We start from the raw sequence: 15,973 nt of genomic DNA, 5'->3' as shown, positions 1-15,973 counted from the left end.
CCTGTAAAGGTTAGAGCATATTTTAGGTTCATCCTTAAATTTCACCCAAAAGCCGACTATCCCTTCCTTTTTGCTTTTGCTAACAAGCAAAGTGACACAAGGAGACAATCCCAAAGGCCAAATAGCTTGCTTTCATTTCATGTCTTCTAATATGCAGTGAATGTTTTTGGCAACTTTTGTAAAACCCTGGGAGGATCCCCTTATAAACAAATCAACTCCTCCTTGTGAAAACCAACATGACAAGTTGTAGCCTTATGATGACACAACTTTCCAGACTATAATGGGTATGGAGTGCTGCAAATAAATCATTTCAATAGAATATGTTACGTGTAGACACTAGAAAGGGATGTGAGGCTGACTGACTGCCGGCTGTTGTCCTGGAGAGGGGGCGAGGGCCAACACGAATGACTGCCTCCACTGGCACACTCTTCATTCAGTTGATTTGAGGCGCAAATGTTATTTTCAAGACCATTCGTCTAATGGGAAACGCAGGCGGGAAGCTCGTCTTATCTGATCTCAGTACATAGAAATCGTTGAAAAGTTGAAAAACACGCTGCAGGAAGTGTATACGATTAATCTTATCAGAAATCATTGCTATTTCATGGAAATTGAATAGACTTTGAGGGCTTGCCGTACAATTTGGAAAATAATGTGCTGGCGCCAATTTTTAGTGTGATAACCTACTGCCCTGGGGATGATTACTTTCATGCACATTATGTAATTGCTTTCATATTCATAAACAAACATTACATTGATTTACTTTACTCTGCTGCATATTTTTCTTCAGAAAAATTCAAGTTTTTGACTTTGACTTTTGACTCTATTTTCAAGCTGAAATAGTCATACTCTTCTGATTATATTCCAAGGTACATCATGTGTTAAACAAATAAAAACATAATACAATGATTTGCAAATCATGTTCAACCTATATTTAATTGAATACACTACAAAGACAATATATGTAATGTTCAAACTGATAGACTTTATTGTTTTTAGCAAATAATCATTAACTTAGAATTTTATGGCTGCAACACGTTCCCAAAAAGCTGGGACAGGGTCACATTTACCACTGTGTTACATCACCTTTTCTTTTAACAACATTCAATAAACGTTTGGGAACTGAGCACACTAATTGTTGAAGTTTTGTAGGTGGAATTCTTTCCCATTCTTGCTTGATGTACAGCTTCAGCTGTTCAACAGTCCGGGGTCTCCGTTGTCGTAATTTACGCTTCATAATGCGCCACACATTTTCAATGTGAGACAGGTCTGGACTGCAGGCAGGCCAGTCTAGTACCCGCACTCTTTTACTACGAAACCACGCTGTTGTAACATGTGCAGAATGTGGTTTGGAATTGTCTGGCTGAAATAAGCAGGGGCGTCCGTGAAAAACACATTGCTTGGATGGCAGCATATGTTTCTCCAAAACCTGTATGTACCGGATGGTTATTTTCCTCTTTGGCTCGGAGGACACAACGTCCATCCATCCATCCATCCATCCATCCATTGTCTGAGCCGCTTCTCTTCACTAGGGTCGCGGGCGTGCTGGAGCCTATCCCAGCTATCTTCGGGCAGGAGGCGGGGTACACCCTGAACTGGTTGCCAGCCAATCGCTGGGCACATACAAACAAACAACCATTCACACTTACATTCACACCTACGGACAATTTAGAGTTGTCAATTAATCTACCACGCATGTTTTTGGGATGTGGGAGGAAACCGGAGTGCCCGGAGAAAACCCACGCAGGCACGGGGAGAACATGCAAACTCCACACAGGCGGGGCCGGGGATTGAACCCCGGTCCTCAGAACTGTGAGGCAGACGATCTAAACAGTCGTCCACCGTGCCGCCACAGGACGTCTACAATTTCCAAAAACAATTGAAATGTGGACTCGTCGGACCACAGAACACTTTTCCACTTTTCATCAGTCCATCTTAGATGAGCTCGGGCCCAGAGAAGCCGGCGGCGTTTCTGGGTGTTGTTGATAAATGGCTTTTGCTTTGCATAGTAGAGTTTCAAGTTGCACTTACGGCTGTAGCGCCGAACTGTATTTACTGACATTGGTTTTCTGAAGTGTTCCTGAGCCCATGTGGTGATATCGTTTACACGTTGATGTCAGTTTTTGATGCAGTGCCGCCTGAGGGATCGAAGGTCACGGGCATTTAATGTTGGTTTTGGGCCTTGCCGCTCACATGCAGTTTTTTCTCCAGATTCTCTGAACCTTTTGATGATATTATGAACCGTAGATGATGAAATCCCTAAATTCCTTGCAATTGTACGTTGAGGAACATTGGCCTTAAACTGTTCGACTATTTTCTCACGCAGTTGTTCACAAAGAGGTGAACCTCGCCCCATCTTTGCTTGTGAATGACTGAGCAATTCTTTTATACCCAATCATGGCACCCACCTGTTCCCAATTAGCCTGTTCACCTGTGGGATGTTCCAAACAGGTGTTTGATGAGCATTCCTCAACTTTCTCAGTCTTTTTTGCCACCTGTCCCAGCTTTTTTGGAACGTGTTGCAGCCATAAAATTCTAAGTTCATGATTATTTGCTAAAAACAATCACGTTTATCAGTTTGAACATTAAATATCTTGTCTTTGTAGTGTATTCAATTAAATATAGGTTAAATAAGATTTGCAAATCATTGTATTCTGTTTTTATTTATTTACATCCCAACTTCTTTGGAATTCGGGTTGTACATGGGAGGAAGCCGGAACACCAGGAGAAAACCCACACTGGCACGAGGAGAACATGCAAACACCACACGTACGGGAGATTTGAGCGCAGGGTCCCTCCATTGTGGGGCAGACACCTTCACCACTAGACGAACTGTGTCAGACATGCATTTGCAAAATCACACTTTCATTTTGAAAACTGCCTGAGCGGCTACAGTCCTTACAAGTCGTAGATGTCTCGTTTTTACACAAAGGCTTCGGTTAAGTAATCATATGAAAAGTCTTATCTCTGAAATTCGTCTTTCTGCCATCAGTGGAGTAGTAGTAGTCGCCAACTTGCAGCCATGACATAAAATGCAGATTGAGAGAGCAGAGCACCATTTGATATTCAGTTTTTCTTTAATTAATTTATCCATCAAAGGATTTACAAAGCTTGCAAATGAAATGCATGTTTTTTCTTTTTACAAAAACAATAATACCATTTAAGAATACAGTTGCACATCGTCAACATATCGGACCTCCGGTGTGATTTCATGTGCAGAGCAGCTTCTGGAAAGTCGGCAAAGAGGCAATATTTCATATTGTAATAGTTCTCGCTAGTTTGGATAAACCCATGCAAAATTCATCCTTTGCCGTTATACCGTTATTTATTGTTCAAAATTTGGCACCATCCTCAAGGGGCCAGTGAAGACACCCCAAGACTAGCCTCAGGATTTCATAAATAAAGAATAATGATCCTGAAATGATTCTCCTGAAGAGTCGTTTCATCATTCCTCCGAGTTTGATCAGTAATACAATGACTCTTCAAGTACCAAGAGGAAAGTACTTCACATTTCACAGATTTCTGTTGTGTATTTCAAAAATACTCACAAATTATGACGAACTGCATGATTTGTAAATAATGAACCACTGTAGGTATCCTACAAGCTTACTAGCACACTACACGTCATGTAGCAGTCAGTGCTGTGCAACAAATATTCAATAATACTACTGATAACAATATTAATAAACAATCATCAACAATTCATCATAAAAATTTGTAAATGTTATTTAAATACCATGTAAAGTATACTGTGTGCTTTTTCTTCCAAATCAACCAACCAACCAAAGAAAAAAGAAGTGTGCATGAGCGCAGTGTGACAATAACACTGCTCTCACAAGGGTTGGCACTGAAACATACTGTACACTGGAAAAAGACAGACAGCTGCTTGTAAACAGAGGCGGTCGTCAGTACGGGAGCAGAATAACATGCAGGCCTCAGTTTTGTCTTTAATGTCAAAGGCCTGGGCATTCACTCTGAAACGGAAAAAGAAAGTCAGGAAATATGCCCAGAAAACACTTGACACCCTGCAACGTAGGGAAAGTGTTCCGATCGGGAGCTGCAGGATGTGATGAAGGACTGATTGAAGCATCAATGGACGCAAACGGCAAAAGGTAAAATGCATCAAGGCATGGCTAAGAAGGTTTATTAACTCATTTGGACTTAAAAGGGTTGCACGGTGATCAGCGCCTACAAGTTTTGTCGCTTGAACAAACACATTAGCTTGCTTTGCTTCTCACCAAAAGACTTCACCCCGCACGCAATGAAGTAGATGGGCTGTTCGGGGCTTTCATCTAACAGTTCATTAGTGAAATGAGCCAGGTGTCATGTTTTAGTGGTGCTTTCAGTGCATGCTGCAGCAAATACTTTAAAGCTCACACACTGAAAGGCACTGATGTTTCAAGGCGATGCAGAGATGGAAGGTGAAAAGATGTTTACTGGGCACACGTCTGTTTCCTGAGGCAAGTTCGGATCTAGCACGATAAAAGAAAAGGAAATCAAAAAACACCTCTCACCTCATGAAGCACTGAGCAAGGCTGTTCTCTAATAACAAAGCAATAACAAACCTATAGAACAAGACTGCCCCCTGTAGAAGCCCTCAGCCACCAGGACAGACCCGACCAACACCAGGCTCCACCCGGCTAAACTCGAGTGGACGCCCGTGGCAAGTCGCTTCAGGTGTGGTGAAGACAAAGAAGGCAGGCGACGCCACGCCTGCAGCTTGCGCCGCTTGTCATGTGGCTCATCAGAGGATGGCGCAGAAGAACTTCTTCTCCCGGAACGGGTTCTCGGAGGCCGGCACTGGAACGATGAGAGGGTCGTCGCGTATGTGGGCGTCGCAGTAAGCCATCAGGTCTGCGGCGGCTTTGGACACCTGTTGACACCACACGTGAAGATGATCAAGAACACTGAAAAAAAGTTAAACGAAGGCAGCATTCGTCTGAAGTGCATGTGTACATTAGTGCATTTGAAAATCGGGTTTTCTAGTTCAACCTGTTCTGTTCCCTTTGACCAATGGCACCTGGCCAAAAGAGGCAACCCAGTGGGCACTTACCACAAAAACAAAAAACACAAATGAAATCATAACATTAAAACATTTTGAAAGTTTTAGATGAGAAGGATGAATATTAATTTCATTTTTCTTTGTTATCTAATTTGTGATGTGGATCTAAACCAGCATGGATTAAGACAAGTATGATAGTTTTATATAATAATGATAATATACTGTATGTAGTGGTTAGTGCATCCGCCTCAAAGTTCTGGGTTTGAATCCCGACTCAAGTAGCAAGGAAGGAAAATGGAGAAAATGCAAGTATAGGAGGGAAGAAAGGAAAAAGGAAGAATAAAATTAGAAGTGAAAAAGAAGGAATGGTAGAGATGGTCAAAATAGTCTTTGGTCTTTATAATAAATTATATTTTTGCTTTGTGTTAATGAACATTTCTGACTACTAAACTAAACATGAAACGTACTTTTGATTGGGCTCAAATAAAAATCGAAGTTTGAACTAAATCATAAAAAACATTTGAGTTTGAATTAGAGTATAAATTTGTCCATAGGTCAAAGCCTTTAGCAAAGGTAGCAGTTGAGATCAAAAGGATGTGAGAGTCGTCATTAAACGGAGACACTGGTGAACGACAAGTAGTGAGTGAAAATGCATTTCTTCAGCCACGTGCACACATGTACCCTAAGTGGTGCTCAAACACCTGCCCTTTTGCCCTGGATGAAAAAAAACTTCCCTTTTTGCTGTAGCCCTTTTATTTCCACTTAATTCATTAATATTTAAAAACTAAATAAATACCCTTTCTGTCATCAATTTCACCCAAAAGGTATTGATATTTGAGTCCTTGGGAGATTTGTACATAAACTCCCAGCTTAAAATCAGAGGCACTTTAAATGGTGGCAGGTGTGTGCTGACCCCCATTTAACTTGGGTTTGAATGTGATTCTGAACACAACCTCATCCCCAGACTGTGTGTGTACTTGTCCAACCACGTTATCGCAATTTTTTTATTTTTACTTCCCCTCTCAGATTATTTTTTTTTGGCAATTGAGATGTACAAGTAATAGGTTAACTAATACTGGGGGAAAAGTCTGAATTATTTATCTTGGGCTCTATCATAAAAACCTAACGTTTATTAACAGTCACCTCCTTTGTTAATAGTTCTATTATTGACTGTGTTGATTGTGCTAACGGAAATAAGTACATAGCTATATAATATATATTTTTTCTTAATTGTATGAATAATTCTGGCGATGGACGCCCCTTTTTTTTTTTTTTTTTGGCTTGAGCACCTTCCCCAAAAATCAATCAATCAAACTTTATTTGTAAGCGGTTTTCATACAACAAAGAATGCAAATTCCCCCCCACCCCGGAAGAGCTGGATGAAGTGGCTGGGGAAAGGGAAGTCTGGGCATCCCTGTTAAAGATACTGCCCCCGCAACCCGACCTCGGATAAGCGGTAGAAAATGGATGGATGGATGTGCTGTAAGTAATGTGGTGGATGCATTAGACGTTATAAAAGTGCTCTCTTATCAACACAAACACAAAAAAACGCAGCTGTGGTGCTCGATTGTTGTTCTAGCTGTGACATATATGAGACGTACCTACACTGAGCAACGTGCGTCTCCTCCATTTTCACAGATGACCATTTTTAGTGTCATTTAAAAAGAAAATTGCAGTTTAAGACCCGTTTGATGTAAATTGGTGTGTAAACAAATGTTCAATATTGTATATCAATCTGTCATTATTACTTGAATAAGAAAAATATTTAGTGAAAATACTGCTCTCACTGGGAAGTAACCTCTGATTTATTTTAATGAGAGGCTCTGATTCAGCAATTGAATGCCAACTAGACAAAAATATGACACACAGGAATGTGCAAATTCCAATTTTTCCCAACAGATATCATCCATCCATCCATTTTCTGAGCCACTTATCCTCACAAGGGTCGCGGTCGTGCTGGAGCCTATCCCAGCTATCATCGGGCAGAAGGCGGGGTGCACCCTGAACTGGTTACCAGCCAATCGCAGGGCACATAGAAACACACAACCATTCGCACTAAAACTAGTTTGACAAGTACAATTTATCCAAAACGTTATTTAAGCAAATGTAGCAGAGTAAATGTAGCGCATTACGACCCACATCAGGTACCTAATGTGTTTACTAAAGGTCATACTTTGTTTATGCATGAGCATGACTACAATGGGGTTTGTAACCAAGGTAGTATTGTTTTATGTAATGTATTTTTCAATTCATTCTACATTCTACAACATCTTACCTTATTAATCCATCCATCCATTTTCCGTACCACTTATCCTCACTAGGGTCGCTGGCATGCTGGAGCCTATCCCAGCTAACTGCGGGCAGGAGGCGGGGTACACCCTGAATTGGTTGCCAGCCAATCGCAGGGCACATAGAAACAAACAACCAGTCCCACTCACATTAAAGACCTATGGACAATTTAGAGTCTTAACCTACCGTGCATGTTTTGGGGATGTGGGAGGAAACCGGAGTACCCGGAGAAAACCCACACAGGCACGGGGAGAACATTCAAACACCACAGAGGCGAGGCCGGATTTGAACCCGGGTCCTCAGAACTGTGAGGCGGATGTGCTAACTAATCGTCCACTGTGCCACCTTAACTTATTTTGCAAACAGAAAAATAAATCCGAATGAAATAAATAAAATAATATAATATAATATAATAAACCTTGACACAGTATTAAGTTCCACACAACAACCACCATAATAGACACTGAAAGTGTCAATCCAAAAACCTTTATCTTTTTAAAACATGCAGAATTTTTGATACGGCATTGGGTTTTATTAAATTGTGCTAGTGTACCAAATATGCTGTCCTGTGACCACAAGTTCTTTGGAATATCATTCGGATCACAACCCACGTCTGGCCCCGTGGTTCCTAATGTGGGAAAGTGACTAGACATTAGAAAACTGTAGCGTGCAGAGAGTGGATGCACATGCAAGGCTTCCACTCAGAATCTGAGTGGCATGTTATGGAGGGGGTCAGCAAATGGAGGAAAGGAGCAGCTGCATCAGCGGGATGACGAAGGCTCGGAGGACACACGCATCTGATGTCCTGTCTGATGGGCTCAATGTAACTCATGAAAACCACACGAGCACTCTGCGTGCACTCTTCAATACAGATTAATATTAGGTGACTATTTTTTACCATCACACAACATGGTGGCATTTCGAAATGGTTGAGAACATACAACACATACTGGCATCCATCTAGCTATCTATCTATTCACACACACACACACGTACACACACACACACACACACACACATATACAGTGGGTACGGAAAGTTTTCAGACCCTTTAAATTTGGCACTCTTTGTTATATGGTAGCCATTTGTTAAAATAATTTAAGTTCGTTTTTTTCCTTATTAATGTACACACAGCAACCCATATTGACAGAAAAAAAAAATTTATTGTTGAAATTTCTGCTGATTTATTAAAAAAGAAAAACTGAAATATCACAGTATTTAGACCCTTTGCTGTGACACTCATATTTAACTCCGGTGCTGTCGATTTCTTCTGATCATCCTTGAGATGGTTCTCCACCTTCATTGGAGTCCAGCTGTGTTTGATTATACTGATTGGACTTGATTAGGAAAGCCACACACCTGTCTATATAAGACCTTACAGCCCACAGTGCATCTCAGAGCAAATGAGAATCATGAAGTCAAAGGAACTGTCTGAAGAGCTCAGAGACAGAATTGTGGCAGGCACAGATCTGGCCAAGGTTACAAAAAAATCTTTGCTGCACTTAAGGTTCCTAAGAGCACAGAGATGCAGCCGGGAGAAGGGAGAACGTTCTAGAAAGTCAAACATTACTGCAGCCCTCCACCAGTCCGGGCTTTATGGCAGAGTGGCCCGACGGAAGCCTCTCCTCAGTGCAAAAACACATGAAAGCCCACATGGAGTTTGCTAAAAAACACCTGAAGGACTCCAAGATGGTGAGAAATAAGATTCTCTGGTCTGATGAGACCAAGATAGAACTTTTTGGCCTTAATTCTAAGCGGTATGTGTGGAGAAAACCAGGCACTGCTCATCACCTGTCCTATACAGTCCCAACACTGAAGCATGGTGGTGGAAGCATCATGCTGTGGGGGTGTTTTTCAGCTGCAGGGACAGGGAGACTGGTTGCAATCGTAGAAAAGATGAATGTGGCCAAGTACAGGGATATCCTAGACGAAAACCTTCTCCAGAGTGCTCAGAACCTCAGACTGGGCCGAAGGTTCACCTTCAAAAAAGACAATGACCCTTCAGAACAACTATGTGACTATTTTTGAATGGTCCAGCCAGAGCCCTGACTTAAACCCAATTGAGCATCTCTGGAAAGACCTGAAAATGGCTGTCACCAACGTTCACCATCCAACCTGACAGAACTGGAGAGGATCTGCAAGGAGGAATGGCAGAGGATCCCCAAATCCAGGTGTGACAAACTTGTTGCATCATTCCCAAAAAGACTCATGGCTGTATTAGCTCAAAAGGGTACTTCTACAAAATACTGTGTGATAGTTCAGTTTCAGTCTCCTGAAGGCACGTGAAAACTGCCTCTTTGTGTCCGATACCCCATCTAGGAATGAATAATAAATAATATAGAATAACACACTAAAAGAAGCCACATGGAATCCATTCTCCTGCAACAAACTCCATTCTTGTTGATTCATCTTTGTTATTATTTATGCACCACCTCTCCTGTGACTTTTGCACTAACTCAGAGCAAGATGAGAAGTCGATATGTCATTGCAACACACCCTCAGCTCCCTATTGCAGACAACAGGTGACATTTTCTTTGCTGGGCGTCACAAATCACAACTTTCCAAAACAATTTGCACAAACTGCGAGCCTGACTTTCTTTTTTTGTATTTCCTGAGATACAGCAGAGAAGATCTATCTAGCTATTAAATGTCAACCAATCAGAGTGTTTACAACGTTGCTGCAAGTGGCAGTTTTAGGGACAATAGGGTGGCTTGTGTAAAACTCCATTATGATACGTTATGGACTTAAAAGCAACAATATTTCACCTTTAAAATAATAACTTAATCAGTCTGACAGTATACTGGCTAGCTACTTTAGTGGGCTATAATACTGGTGGACCAGCCTGGCCAAATCTCATGTCATGTTGGTACTAATGTTCATTGGCCTGTGTGGAGTTTGTATATTCTTCCAGTAATTCGGTTGGTTGTCTCCGGGTACTCTGGCTTCCCTATCTTCCAAAAACATGCATGTTTGGTTCAGTGAAGCCCATAGGTGGGAATTTGAGAATGAATGGTTGTTTTTTGATATGTGCCCTGTGATTGCTGTAAAATTTGCCCCTTGGTGCAATAACAGTCGGAAAACACAGCCCTTGATGACCTAATTTAGTTATCATGGCAGTAACGCAACTGTATAAAGAGGGAATATTAACAAATACTTCCATTACGACGCAAATAAAGTGCATAATTACTCTGATAGTCAAAATGAATTATAGTGCAAATTAAGGTACATTTTCTGCTGAGAAATAGAAATGTGTGTGTGCGTGTGTGTCTAGGGTCCAGACTGGCTGGTAATTACACTGCAGCCCCACGATGCAGCGAGAGTCCTTCTAATTAACACAGTTCACGTTCCTTTGGCTGATTGAGCGATTAATGAGAAGGTCCCTCAACGAGGCGCCCGCTCTTGTCACTGATACACACTCCGGCTCATCACGTCCCTTAATTAAATCTAAAGAAACCAGCAGACATCGCCAATAATGCTTCCTCCTCTGCCTCGTCTCTTTATTCTGCTTTCATTCATGGATGCTCTCCACTTCACAAGCTATTAGATGACAAAAATACAAACTGGAGATGTAAAGGAACTGAAAATAGCCCGTGGTCAGTTATTGTGTCATTTTGTTTCCACTGGAAACCTCAGGGAATAGAACACTTGTTACTCAATCTGCAGTTGTATTCTACTGTACTGTATTGTATATGCTTTCTTCTACTGATGCATCAATTGTTTTGTCTAATACAGTGGTTCACAAGCTTTTTACACCTAGTACCACCTAAAAAATACTTAGCACTCCAAGTACCACCATCATGACCAACATTAAAATACAGAAGAGTAGGAGAAATACAGTACATGTTCATTAAAAATAAGGCAGAGTTTTTATACCTAAAAAGTATATGTAATATTATTGTAAGGTTTACACATGATTAAGTCAAAGAAATGGACGCTCGAACAGATAGACGATTGGATCAATGGGTGGATGGACGGTTTGATGGAAGTTGTCATGGATCATGGATAAATGGATGTCTGCTTGGGTAGATGCAAGGATTAAAGGGTGGGTGTGTGATGAATGGACAGGTGGATACTTCATGAAATTTCATGAGGTTCAAATGTTCTGTGTGAGCCTTGCACTGCTACCGACAACTGCCACAGAATTAAAAACTACAAATGCCTAGCCATGGGGGACAACAGTGTATTCCACCAGACTTCTTCCGCTTTTTCTCTTTTCTTCTTCAAATTAGGGAACTGTATGTTTTTTGATGCAGGGAGGATTTTCCTCCTCGCAAGTAGCTTTATTAGCGCTGAGCGTGGCTGAAGGATGACAAGTGGCGATGAAGGCACTTGGCAGGCTTCCAGCCTCGTCTGCCGTGCTGATGCGAGCAAACTTTCCTCTAGTGTGGGGAAATCTTATGTGAAACAAAAGATACTGTAGATGTTTAAACTTTGTATGGGTGCTTCTTCCTGGTCTACTGCTATAGTGCTTCCACCATTTACCCCTGCCGGAAGGAAGTGCTGTCACCTGTTTCACCGTTGTTTTTGTTTCATTTAGAAATAATTCAACATGTGCTCCCAACACGGAAAATAATTTTGACATTTTCGATCGGCTAAGCTATGATAAAATAGGGTAAGAAAGGTTGGCGGGATTAGGCAAAGCTTGGCAATCAACAATCAAGACCAACCAACAGTGTAGCTACATTCATACATACTCTAGTTTACTTTTCAGTGTCATAAAGTGACCTGTACCTTTATCCTATCCATGCAGGCCTCCATCTTGAGCTGCTCCACAGCTTTCCTGGCTTGAGAGATGCTGGCTGTGCTGTTGTTGGCGATGCCGTCTTTCATGGTGCTCCCTGTCACACCCCAAAACAGAGGTTAGGGTGTTGAGTTTAGCACTGATGCGACAGACTGTGTGTGTGTGTGAGAGAGAGTGTGTGTGCGTGTACTACAAACTAACAAATTAGCACTTAATAACAATTTTATGTTTGAGCCACTAGCAGAGAGCAAATGGCGGGTTTTTGTGAAAAAGTGAGACCAAGATAAGGAATGTAACCAAGATTGACTAAGACCAAGAATGGGAATTTGGCTTTGTTCAGAATTAACCCATCACATTCAAACTCAAGTTAAAGACCCTATCAAATGAATTCAGAGATTTTGTCCTAAATACATTATAGGTTTGAAGAAAATTGCTGAAAACGTGCAAATACTGGGAACTATGTCGTACTCAATTCTGGCGATATAGCATTAGACTGTTTTCCACCATTTCAGTTTTCCGGATTTATTTGGGTGTGGCTAAAACGGCATGAGTTGCCCCCACCCCCCACCCTCACTATATAAGAATGTAATCGCCTTCACTTAGTGTACATCAGTTGTTATCTAGCGCATTTGCGATGTGCAATTAGCTGGCTACCTATTTCTACACCCCAAAAATGAATCTTCCCTCCGGACAGTCCACTGACGTTGCTGCTTAGCGTGTCTCGTTGTTGGCCTGAAGTGCGCGCACATCACAGAGAGAAGGCAGAAGAGCGAGGGGTTGGGGGGGCGGAATAACAACCAATGTGATAGCCAGCGGGTCGACAGGGGCTTGGCCACTTTAGAGTGCCTCGTTGTCGCAGCGAGGAAAAGCATCATGACAACCCATATTCCAGCCACAGGAGGCTTTAAGCAGATATATTTTTGCAGCTCAAACTGGTATTTGATTGGCAGGTAATGGTTTCAGTGCATTCAGCATTTGAGAATGCATAGAATGGCTTGATTGTTCACTGTTTTGAAGCCTCATTTTCTATACAGTGTACTTTGCAATTGTTATTTTTTTAATCATTCCAATTTGGCACTGTTCTCTAAGACATGTATTTCATAAAAAAGGGTCAACACATACACCTGCCAACATTTAAAGTGCCTCTGATTAATTAATTAAAGTTCACATGTTCTAGTAGGCTTTTGCTGACACTTTTATAGTCACATCTTACAGGACAAGCCGTATTATCTTTTTTTTTTTTGTACCCTCGCCTTTTCTACCTTTGAAAAATAAGATCCCTGTGATGCTGTGGAAGCTCTCTATGGACCATGGCTTGTGCTGCAAGATGTGACTACAAAACATGGCAGGAAAAGCATACTACATACCTCATTTTTTAAAATCACAATAACTGGCATTGGAACAGCGCAGGCTTGTATAATTTTTAGATCCACTGTACGTGGACAGCTATTGTAGCTCTGTTTGAGAAGGTGTACGAAGATTGCATTGTCTCGCTCCTCTTCCAGGGCCCAGGATTGACCCCCCTCCCATGACGTGAGCAGCACCATCCACAGGAAATGGACACCTGATCACAAATGTGTTTTACAATCACGGGTGCGATGCTCCTGAATCCGTTGGTGTTTTTAGATTGTTGGTCATTATTATTGCACCCGTCGAGTCAAAATGCTACTGAGTGTATTTTTATTTTGTATTTTTAATAAATGTTATATACCGCCCTTTCAAGGCTCTGAAGTCAATGTATTGCTCTCCGTTTTAGGGCCTTTCCCCATTGAGGCTTCCCTTCGTTTCTTCCACCCCCTCCCTCCTCCCACTTATGACAACCGTGTCGTTTAATTCCAATTCCAAATAGAACACGAGCGGCGGCATTTCAATAGACTTGAGCGGCAGGCCTGTGTAGAGAGAAGATAGCGAGAGAGAAACGGAACTGTTGTCTAAATATTAGTGATGTGGAGGCTTACCTGATTGTGCTTTTTCCAAATTGGACAATTCCGGGTCGACTCCACCCAACACGCAGGCACACACACAAAGAGGCTCTGTCAAATGTCAGAAGCTGGGAGCCTCGCCGCGGCGATGTGGCCTCGGCAGATTCGCTCCGTGAGTCGTGCGAGGAAGGAGAATGGAGATGAGGAGGACCGCCGCGGCTGGGGCTCGGAGAGATGCTGGCAAAAAGCGGGGGACACCTCCGTGTGACGACGCCGTGTGGAGCAGGAGCCGCGGATTGCGCCTTCTCCCACCGTGTACGCTGACCCTGAACGCACCAGCGATGGCTCCTCGATGCAGCAGAAGACATGAAAACCTGCTGCAGGCTTCCCCAAGTGTTTTTTTTTTTTTTTATTGTTTTCTCTGCTTTACTTCAGCTTTGACATCAGAGCCCCGCCCTCCTCCTCATAGCAACAACCGGAAATGTACGTGAAGCTTTAATGTCAGTCACATCCATGGCAAGTGAAGCCTCATGAAGCACTGAGGCTTTCCTAACGATTGTGCCGGAAAAGATTCAACGCTTCAAGGCTTCAGTGACGGTGACGGCGACGGCGACATCTGGTGGACAACTGAAGCCATAGCAACCGCTAAAGATTACCACTGAAGCACTGCCACTGTTTCACCATGACAGCAATAAAAGTTCAGAAACGGCTGTATGGTCATTCAAGTTTTTTGTTCATTCATACCGAATAATGATTATATCGTCATTACAATAAAATATACAGGAACTCTCCCCCAGACTCTGGAACACATTCCAGATTTAAAAAAAAAAAGAATAAATGAAACGCCACGAGCCAATGACACACACTCAAAGACTATGAGCCAATGAAAAGCTTCGAAACATTTTTGAAGGAATGAAGCGCGAAGCGAAACAGCTTGAACGTCATCGGTCACGTGACGCCGGTGTTTCGCTCCAAGAAAGAGTGACACGAGCTCCGAAGCCTCGTTGTCATTTGCCCGTCACAAGATCCATGCACGCAAGCCTCTTTCATTTCACTGCTGGGAAGTAACCAAGTACGCAACTACAAATCGGAACCATTTGCATAAAATGGATAAATGCACGATCAAATTAACTGTAGAATATTTGTATTATCACGCATAGTGTTTTTTAAAATACAAATTTTTTGTTCGATCACTTTAATGAGTGCTAGCAAAAACTCCATCTGGCAATATTTTATGTAATTGCTAATTCTATGCTTAAAGGGGAATGAAACCTGTGCAAATGTGGTGGAAACACAGACCAGTTCTCAGGAACCGCTTAGCACTGTCCCATAGAAAATACACACATTTATGGCTTGGACAGTGTCAAGACTCCCACTATGACCACCATTTTCTTTCTTTTCTTGAGTGAACACACACTGGTAAATCTAAAATTCATTCTAGTAGACGCAGGTCAAATTTGACCAGGAAGAGCCTCAGTGTACACAAACTTTGTAGTACCCGGATAAAAGAATTGCATTCTTAATTTATTTTTTTGTTTTTGTTTTGTATTTTGAGACCCATCCATCCATTATCTGAGCCGCTTCTCCTCACTAGGGTCGCGGGCGTGCTGGAGCCTATCCCAGCTGTCATCGGGCAGGAGGCGGGGTACACCCTGAACTGGTTGCCAGCCAATCGCAGGGCACATAGAAACAAACAACCATTCGCACTCACAGTCATGCCTACGGGCAATTTAGAGTCTCCAATTAATGCATGTTTTTGGGATGTGGGAGGAAACCGGAGTGCCCGGAGAAAACCCACACAGGTACGGGGAGAACATGCAAACTCCACACAGGCGGGGACGGGGATTGAACCCCGCACCTCAGAACTGTGAGGCTGACGCTCTAACCAGTCGGCCACCGTGCCGCCGTATTTTGAGACACTTTAAGAAAATTTATCCAATTTCATGGTGAAGAAATGCCATTTTTATTGCTGTCAAGTGTCACAAAGGGTCAAATTTGTGCAGCTACATTTGTCAGCTAAT

At 42.2% G+C, this 15,973-nt stretch overlaps 1 protein-coding gene across 1 annotated transcript; it reads right to left on the bottom strand.

Annotated features, from left to right (window-relative positions):
• Nucleotides 1-3,055: 3,055 nt before the first annotated feature.
• LOC133486112 (guanine nucleotide-binding protein G(I)/G(S)/G(O) subunit gamma-4) lies at nucleotides 3,056-14,574 on the bottom strand. The gene is made up of 3 exons (XM_061790780.1): nucleotides 13,989-14,574; nucleotides 12,021-12,127; nucleotides 3,056-4,870 (listed from the first exon to the last, which is right to left on the bottom strand). The coding sequence occupies exons 2-3, from the start codon at nucleotides 12,117-12,119 to the stop codon at nucleotides 4,742-4,744; spliced, it is 228 nt and encodes a 75-aa protein (XP_061646764.1). The 5' UTR covers nucleotides 12,120-12,127; nucleotides 13,989-14,574; the 3' UTR covers nucleotides 3,056-4,741.
• Between the last annotated feature and the right edge of the window lie 1,399 nt (nucleotides 14,575-15,973).

Source organism: Phyllopteryx taeniolatus, chromosome 11, assembly GCF_024500385.1.
Source record: "Phyllopteryx taeniolatus isolate TA_2022b chromosome 11, UOR_Ptae_1.2, whole genome shotgun sequence".
Classification (NCBI taxonomy): domain Eukaryota; kingdom Metazoa; phylum Chordata; class Actinopteri; order Syngnathiformes; family Syngnathidae; genus Phyllopteryx; species Phyllopteryx taeniolatus.
This window is presented reverse-complemented; position numbering and strand designations above follow the sequence as displayed.